Here is a 9144-nt window from a genome sequence, read left to right on the forward strand (position 1 = left end):
AAAAATAAAAGAAAATATTATCTTCACAGAAGACGATGAAAAAAGAATAAATTTTGGAAAAACCTATCCAAAATTTGTGGAAAAATTAACTCAAAGTTATATGGACTTCGTAACCTTTTATTTTTATTTTGTTACGAAAGATTTTGAATTTTGTTCTACACGGAAATTAATATTTAAATTATTATTAATAATATTTGATTGGTTGACAATTAGTTTAATTTATTATTATTATTTCATTTGGTTAAGAATTAATGTTTAATTTTGTTGTACACGTAAATTTAAAATAAATTGAATTATGGGCTCCTTTCCAGCTGCATCATCATAGTTGACAAGATTTGCCAGCTTTCAATTCTCTGGCATTTCTCCTCACGGTCAATCACTAGTCCTTTATAAAACCCTTCTCATCTTCCAACTTCAACACCATTCTCCCTCATCTGATCTCTTCTCACTCCTCTTCCCTCCTCCCTCTTTCTATTCTACTTACCTAAACCATAACACACAATGCGTCTGCTTCTACTTTGTGCTTTCTTGGCTTCTCTAGTGGCTGCCACAGCCGCCAACTTTCTCCGAGATGTCGACATTACGTGGGGCGGCCCGCGTGCCAAAATTCTTGATGGAGGCCGACATCTCAGCCTTTCTCTTGACAAAGATTCAGGCTCTGGTTTCCAATCTAAGAAACAGTTTCTATTTGGAAGGTTTGATGTCCAAATGATGCTTGTCCCTGGAAACTCTGCTGGCACTGTTACCACCTTTTATGTAAGTTCTGATTATCTTTTTCTCCTTACTACTTGTCTTCTTAGTGTTTGATTTTCCCATAAAAGAGAAGTTGTTCTGACTTGGTATTTGTTCTCGTGTGTAGTTGTCTTCTGAAGGAACGAGTCATGATGAGATTGACTTTGAATTCTTAGGCAATTTATCGGGAGATCCATACACACTCCACACCAATGTGTACTCCCAAGGAAAAGGAGACAGAGAACAACAATTTCATCTCTGGTTTGATCCCACAAAGGCCTTCCACACTTACTCCATTGACTGGTCTCCACAAAGTATCATGTAATTCTCCATTCTCGTCAAACTTTTGAGTTGGATTGATGATTTGGCTTGATAAAAAGGTCCTATGTTTGAACTCCAATTAAAACTAATCAAACCTTTTCCATTTCCTTTTTCATCAGGTTTCTAGTGGATAACATTCCCATAAGGGTGTTCCACAACTGGGAAAAGATTGGTGTTTCATACCCAAAGAGCCAACCAATGAAAGTATATTCAAGCCTATGGAATGCAGATGATTGGGCAACCAGAGGAGGGCGAGTGAAGACAGATTGGACAAAGGCTCCTTTCACAGCATCTTACAGAAACTTTAATGCCAATGGATGCGTTGCATCAACTGGATCATCATCATCTTGCAGCTCCAAATATGCCAATACTCAGCAAGGTGGAACAAAAAACAATCAAGGATTGGACGCCAAGAGTAGGAATAGATTGAGATGGGTGCAATCCAAGTTCATGGTTTATAATTACTGCACTGACCGTCAAAGATTTCCTCAAGGCATCCCAGCTGAATGTAGGCGCTCAAGGTTTCTATGAGAAAAAACATGAAAACGTATTGATTATTTGATTTGTTAATTAGTTCCTGCATTCGGATATGGTTTCATGTAATTTTTTTAAATTCTTTTTTTGCATATAAATTTGTATCCAAAATTGTCTTATCTTTACCTCTCGACCACATGTTCATTTTAAATAATCACTTTTCTTCTAAGTCTCTATATGAATGACGAAATAGATATAAAGGAAACCTTAAAAGCACATGGCATATAGTCACTAACATATATATAAATAAATGCAATTAATTAAATTGTAACAAAACATGGTAAAGTATAGGCAAAAATCATTATTGACTTATGAAATAATGGAAATGATGATCAATAATCTTTAGCTATATCTTATGCAATTAACTACGAGAATAGTTAAAAAAACTTAAAGAATAAATAAACAGAAGTCTTTGGTAACTCACTTCAATAAATACCATTTACGTTTGAAAAACTTATTGACTTAGATAAAAAATATTATTAAGATTAACTTATCACTACAAGCAATTCTTTTAAATTATAACATAAACTTAAATAACTACATACTCCTTAAATATGTGGTTAAATCTTTTTTAAGAGTAGTTACTCCTTAAATATGTGGTTAAATCTTTTTTAAGATAAAATTAGGTTTTCCTCAATTTATTGATGACAGTTACAACTATTTCAAATTTTTTCATATTTCTTGTCACTTGACACACAAACAAAATAACCAATATATAGTTCTTCAATAATTTTTCATATCGCATACCTTCAAAAAACTTTTTCAACAAAGATTATCTTTCGAATAATTAGTTCAGTTCGTCAATGAATGCTTACAGAATGCTTCATGAATTTTTAAAGAACATCCAAGATCTTTCCAATCTTATTTACAAAGATATAGATACAAATTCTTAATAAAAAGTAATAATTTATCTTCATCAAAATAATAAAAATCTTTATTGACAAAAAAAAAGAAAAGCCAACAACTTATGTAACATTATGTTGCACATATATGGTTGAAATTAGAATCAGACACAGCTGGACTAAATAAAATGCCTATGTGCTAAGCTAGCATGCATGTCATTCTTCTTCTTAAAGCACCATACACAAAATCTTTTTTGGATATGGTTTATTAATTATAATGTCATGCCATGCCCAACTCAACCAAGATCGCAAGCATATGTCATGTAGCTTTGCTTATAAGTGTCACACGTGTTAACAACAGTAAACTATATTAAATCTTATTTTCTACCCAACATTATTATTTATCATAGAAAATTTAACACAATGCATGCAATATAATGGTGATCAGCCCAATCAACAACTATGATAACAATCTTTGTTCAGAAAACAAGTAACGCAAAAGTATATGTAATCTGTTAATGTGATTTGTTACTTTGTTAGGTTGTTAAGGGTTATCGATACTACTGTACTTAAGAAATAAAGATTACAACCAAGATTGTTTCCACATAATCAAGTCACTAATTACTTGGACACCATTACCAGAATTGTTCTTAATTAAAAATTAGACCTGAAATCAAACTACCAATGCCATCGAAGATGGCATGCATGGGAATTGATAATAGAGTTATAAATTATTAGAGCTATACATAATGGTTGGATTTGAATTAAAATAAGGATACAACGTCAACCTTAATTTGAATTCAAACTTCTGGTTAAGGATTTAATTAAATCAACCCAGCGGCATTCAGTAGGTGTCAATATAGGATAGGAACGCGTCGTTCCAAATAAAATATTAGGATGAGGGTCGTTCGGTCGCTTTGCTACAAAAGATCATTCCAGCATCCCTAACATTACGACGAGCTGCCGCGCGGATTCAGAAGGTAATAGGTCTAATTATCAGAGGTGGGGTTGTAGTTTAATAATTTAAAGGATTCCTAAGCTAATACCCTATTTAAATAGGTTTAATTACATTGTTAGCCTAAATCCACTAGTTTATTCTCCAACAGTCTAAAAAAGTTGAGATATTACATTATAAAATCATGCCTAAATGACATTTACAACTCTCCCTAATTCTATTTTTTAAAATATATACTTATTAAAAAAAGAACCATATTAGATTATGTTTTATGTTTTCTTATCAACAAATTTTGAAAACAATTTCTGTATGTTAGTTCTAAATCATATGGATTAATTGATGGGTTGATTTGACGAAAATTTTAGATATGAATTATATTCATGAAAAATTAATAATAGTTTATTGTCAACTAAATGTAATGATGAAATAATACTAGTTTTATGTTTTATAAATATACAATATCATGTATTGAAAATATAATTGTTTATACATTCCTAGTTTTTATATTCTCTATCAAACAGGTCTGGTAACTTTATTGAAAACAAAATAAGTAAGTACAATAGAACCAGGAAAGGCAAAAGAAGAACTTCTAATTGAGAGGAGAGCTATAGAAGTATGAAAATTACAACTCAATCCAATTTCTTTATTGACCAACTCAAATTGGTTTCCCAACCTGATCGGTTTATTTAAAGAGAGCTATCAAACCTGATTCTAAACCTTATAAATCAAAATTCAATTGACATAGAAAAAAGTTCATAAGCTTCTAATTTAAAAGAAAAATACAGAATTGTATTAGATAGCTGTTTTGACATTTGAGAGTTGACGCTGAACATATAAAGCCTAATTCTGAATTTGATGAACACATGTTAATTCAAAATGACCTAATGTTTATGATATACAAATGTCTGCCTGATAGATGCCAGCTAAAACGAATCTGGTTGGCAAGCCATCCCACTCTCAAACACACCCGGCAGGTCAACTTGCCACCATACCAAGCATCAACTTTCAAGGACATGCAATACTCAGAAGCTTCACAATTCAGAAATAAACAACTCCTTATCCCTGTTTCCTCAGAATTCTTCTCCTTGATGTTATTAAATCAAAAATAAATAGAAAAACATAAACACACTAGGAAAAAGATGTGAACTAACTCTAATGTGGTTGAAAAAAATGAAAACGGATGTCTAATCTCCCTTTTTAAAATGCAGATGTTACCGACATTAAAGCTGCTATGGTTCATTTTTAAAAAAAAATTAAAAGTAACATTAAACCTCGTTTATTTTTCCCATCTCACCATTTCTTTCCCACCTCTCACTTTACTCTATCAGGTCTTTGTTCAATGATAGATCTTATCGAATTCACTTATAAATATTTATACACAATGAACACATAGATCTTAGAGTTCACCAATGGCACTTTAACTACGTTAGAGAACATTTTTATTAACAAAAAGAATATAAGACTCCAAATTATAGACAAACATTTAGAATTGGAGAGTTTACGTAGTTCACTTCTCTAAACTCTAGGATTGAATTCGTAAATAAAATAATTACGAGTACCATTTAAGTTTCAAGGATAAGTTCTTCATTAGCTAATCAATCAAGGAGAACTCACATATGATCATTCATACATTCAAACATTCAAAGCACCAAATATATATTCAACGTAACACCTTCTGTGGCACTTGAATAAGCCCATCACACACATATCCCACCTCAACAAAGGGCTAATTTATAAATTTCGCCAACTGATCAAAATCACTTTTTTTTAGTAGAGAGTTAACCTTAGGTGAATTTCTTATATAACGTCCCATATCTTCTTCAACATTGCCATTGATCTCCCTATATATAGATCCTGTTATAACGGAGATTTTATGGAAATAGTTAAATTAGATTGGGTTGAAGATCCTATTTGAGTTACTCATTTGACCCAAAAAAATTGGGGTTTGGTTTAAAAAAAAATTATAACCTAACCCAACTCAACCCAATACATTTACACCCCATAATGTACCTAAGTATCTTTCTAGATTATATATAAATCAGAATGAAGAAAAATTAAGTTCAAACTAGTGGTTGCACTAGAAGTTTTAGATTGTTTCGGCCCTTAATTTCATATGTGTGGAGTAGACTATTATAACTCATTTCATATTTGAAGATTAAACTACAATAGTAGTAGTTGGTGTCTACAACTATTATAACCTATAATTAATTATAATAATACTATTTTACTAATGTAAATCTTTTTATTCTTTTTGCTATGATGTGAATATTTGTCACAATGTTTCCTATTTCCTATTCTCCTTTTGTTCTTTTTGTGCCTTACAGTGTTTATAACTAATTTCTATACTGATTAAAATAGTCTATTCCAAACAAAAACAACTATAACTAATATTACAATAATTTGTAATACAAATTTATTTTAACTTTAAACTATAATAACTTAAATATTGTAAGACCTATCAACTATAGTAACCAACAAAATGCTACAAATATTACAGATGCTCATAAAGCCGAAATAGAATTTCAACCCAGACTTTATGGTTTACGAGAAAAAAAACATAAAGTGAACGCAATAGATATTGCAGAGGAAGGAATGATTGCAAGCTAAAGCAATCTCATTTGAGAAAAATGCCTGCCAGCTTAAATGGATCTTGTCCGTTGCGCCTATCTCTTTTTTCCCTAGTCTGCAACGGCTATGATATCCGTGGGACAATACTTATTATTACATACAACTTCACCTCCATGCATCATTTAGATGTTTGACTATTAAAATATTTTGTTTGTTGACAATAATACATAAGGTTCACATTATTAAGGAGGATTTTAAGGATTATAAGAATTAAATGATTTGTAACTTTCGGTTTTTATATTAAATTGTGTCTATTGAGTTATTTGGAAGTTTTTGAAAGTTATGATTGTTAAAATATTTATGTTATTATATTTTGTAAACCTGTTTAGTTGAATAAAAAATTACTTTCTCCACCCATCTTCCAACAACTTTTATGTGGCTTTCCTACGCTCTTCCTCCCCCAATGATTTGGGCCCCTCTCCAGCTCTCACCATGGTTGACACGGTTTGCCAGATCGGCAATAATTAGAGTGAATTATAGCATTTTGGCAATCTCTTACCACTCATCACCTATATAAATGTTTCTCGATCGAACCCAACTTCGACACCAAGCTTTGTATTCTTCACATCTATCCTATTTGAACACCGTCACTTTGTTATAGTCTCTCTCGCGGAAGCCAACAAAAAAAAAAAAGATAAAAGCATTCTCCTCACAAAGGTCCAACAACAATGCTTCTACTGTTTGTGTTCATGGCTTCTGTAATGACCGCCACCGCTGGCAACTTTCTCCAAGATGTTGACATTACTTGGGGTGGTCCACGTGCCAAGATACTAGATGGAGGCAGGCATCTCTCGCTCTCTCTCGACAAAGACTCGGGATCAGGTTTCCAATCTAAGCAAGAGTTTCTATTTGGTAGATTTGATGTCCAAATGAAGCTTGTCCCTGGAAACTCTGCTGGCACTGTCACCACTTTTTATGTAAGTTCCAACATAAAATTATAATCCAATATGAACTCTTTTTTTCCATATAGAGTTCTTTTAGATTTAACTCGCAATATGTTATCTTGCAGTTGTCTTCTCAAGGAGGATCACACGATGAGATTGACTTCGAATTCTTGGGCAACTCGTCTGGAGATCCATACACACTCCATACCAACGTTTACTCACAAGGAAAAGGAAATAGGGAACAACAATTTCACCTTTGGTTTGATCCCACCAAGGGATTTCACACCTATTCTATCGATTGGTCTCCAGAAAGTATCAAGTAAGATGGTTTTGCTATTATGCACTAATCTTCCTACATACTATTTAACTTCTTCCCAAATTACTAAAACACGCTTTACCTTTTCAGGTTTCTAGTGGATAACATTCCTATAAGGGTATTCCGTAACTGGGAAAATATTGGAGTGTCTTACCCGAAGAGCCAACCCATGAGAGTTTATTCAAGTTTGTGGAATGCAGATGATTGGGCAACTAGAGGGGGATTGGTGAAGACTGATTGGACACAAGCCCCTTTCACAGCATCATACAGAAACTTTAACGCCAATGGGTGTGTTGCATCATCTGGGTCATCATCGTGTGGCTCGAAGTTTTCGAGTACTCTCCAAGGTGGAGCACAAAGTGGATTAGATGCCAAGAGTAGAAATAGATTGAGATGGGTGCAGTCCAAGTTCATGGTTTACAATTACTGCACTGACCATAAAAGATTTCCTCAAGGCATTCCAGCTGAATGCAAGCGCCCAAGGTTCTAGTGAGAAAGCTAGCTTATGCCGAGCTCCAAACCTAAAGTCATACTGTATACAACTCAAGAGATTGAACTTCCCCTGTATCTCCTATAATTATTTGGTTTCATGCAATTATTTTATTCTTTTTTGCATATAAATTTGTTTTCATTATTAATCTTATTTAACCTCTCTCGCCATACTTGCCATTCTAAATAGATAACTTTTTTTCTTTTTGTAATTTTGTAATTTTCTAATAATCAACTTTTTTTTCTTTTCGTAATTTTTTAATAATCAACTTACTTTTTTTAAAAAAAAATAGAAACATAGAAAGAAAATGAAATAGATATAAGGCAAGCATTATAGCCCGTGACATATTCAACGAAATTAAAAAAAAAAATATTGTGAAAGCTAGGATACTTGAAAAATATTTGACAACAATTTAGTGGCTTTATTAATTGTGTGTCTGTTAATCAAATCACATCTCTAAATTTTGAAATGTGATTACATTAATGCAATTATTACTTCAATAGTTTCAATTGATAATAGAGGGTGTAAACTGATACACTTACAAAAGATCAATCCTATTAAAGGCATGTATGAGCATTGGAAATAATACCTCTACCTATGGTTGGAATTGAATTGTATTATTCAATTTAATTGAGATAGTTTGGATTAAATAAGTATGCAACTCCAACCTTAATTTGGATTCAAACTTCAACAAAAGATTTCAACATCCCCACCATTATGACAATCTGCCGCGTATTAGGAAAAGTACTATGAGAGATGGGGTTTAAACATAGAGAATATTTTAGTCCTAAACTTCTTGGTTGGTGTTAAATAGATGGAGGCATGGTGTACACACAGGACACAGCTGGTTGGGTTGAATCAGGCTAGGAATATTTTTTTTGGCCAACTTTTCTTTCTAAAGGATATTCTTAGGTTTGTTGATAGAAAACAAAATAAGTACAGTAGAGTTAAAAGTTAGCGGAGAGTCTATAGAAAAGCCTTCCAATTGAGAATGGTAGAAGTATCACACTTCAATCCTATTTCTTTCTTAACCAAATAGAATGGGTTCTCCAACTTGATCAACCTATTGAAAAGAGTAATCCAACCCCAACTCAATCTTTATATTTTTATGTATGACGAGAGGAGAAAGATGAAACGTAAACTTGAATTTTGTATCTAGAAATAATTCTAAATCAATTATTTCTCTCCAAATTTATGAGGGGCCATGAAAGAACCAAATTCACAACTAAATAGGAGGGATTCTAGTGATATAAAGGTGTAGTTTATAAATCTTAAAGAATTTAAAGCCGTGACCTATATCAACATAATGTACCTACCTTTTTGGTGGTCTAATGATAGAAACGTCAAAGTTAAGTAGAATGTCATTGCCATGTCGAAAAGGAATGTGAAAAACATCTAATGTTGAATCTCCAAATTTCTTTTTTTAAAAAAACAAGAACCTA

At 32.5% G+C, this 9144-nt stretch overlaps 2 protein-coding genes across 2 annotated transcripts; both read left to right on the forward strand.

Moving 5' to 3' along the window:
- Window positions 1–397: 397 nt before the first annotated feature.
- On the forward strand, window positions 398–1756 carry LOC101220354 (xyloglucan endotransglucosylase/hydrolase 2). Its single transcript, XM_004140202.3, has 3 exons — window positions 398–756; window positions 860–1053; window positions 1173–1756. Exons 1-3 carry the CDS (start codon window positions 502–504, stop codon window positions 1582–1584), a joined length of 861 nt encoding a protein of 286 aa, XP_004140250.2. The 5' UTR covers window positions 398–501; the 3' UTR covers window positions 1585–1756.
- A 4779-nt stretch (window positions 1757–6535) lies between these two features.
- On the forward strand, window positions 6536–7913 carry LOC101220583 (xyloglucan endotransglucosylase/hydrolase 2). Its single transcript, XM_011659261.2, has 3 exons — window positions 6536–6929; window positions 7022–7215; window positions 7303–7913. The coding sequence occupies exons 1-3, from the start codon at window positions 6681–6683 to the stop codon at window positions 7700–7702; spliced, it is 843 nt and encodes a 280-aa protein (XP_011657563.1). The 5' UTR covers window positions 6536–6680; the 3' UTR covers window positions 7703–7913.
- The last annotated feature ends 1231 nt before the right edge of the window (window positions 7914–9144 follow it).

This window comes from Cucumis sativus, chromosome 6 (assembly GCF_000004075.3).
Source record: "Cucumis sativus cultivar 9930 chromosome 6, Cucumber_9930_V3, whole genome shotgun sequence".
NCBI classification, from domain to species: Eukaryota; Viridiplantae; Streptophyta; class Magnoliopsida; order Cucurbitales; family Cucurbitaceae; genus Cucumis; species Cucumis sativus.

Excerpts from the sequence above, each read along its gene's own strand:
- LOC101220354 (XM_004140202.3), top strand. The coding sequence starts at position 502 with ATGCGTCTGCTTCTACTTTGTGCTTTCTTGGCTTCTCTAGTGGCTGCC. Across the intron at positions 757-859 it reads GCACTGTTACCACCTTTTAT|TTGTCTTCTGAAGGAACGAG; the intron begins GTAAGTTCTGAT and ends TCTCGTGTGTAG. Across the intron at positions 1,054-1,172 it reads TGGTCTCCACAAAGTATCAT|GTTTCTAGTGGATAACATTC; the intron begins GTAATTCTCCAT and ends CTTTTTCATCAG.
- LOC101220583 (XM_011659261.2), top strand. The coding sequence starts at position 6,681 with ATGCTTCTACTGTTTGTGTTCATGGCTTCTGTAATGACCGCCACCGCT. Across the intron at positions 6,930-7,021 it reads GCACTGTCACCACTTTTTAT|TTGTCTTCTCAAGGAGGATC; the intron begins GTAAGTTCCAAC and ends GTTATCTTGCAG. Across the intron at positions 7,216-7,302 it reads TGGTCTCCAGAAAGTATCAA|GTTTCTAGTGGATAACATTC; the intron begins GTAAGATGGTTT and ends TTACCTTTTCAG.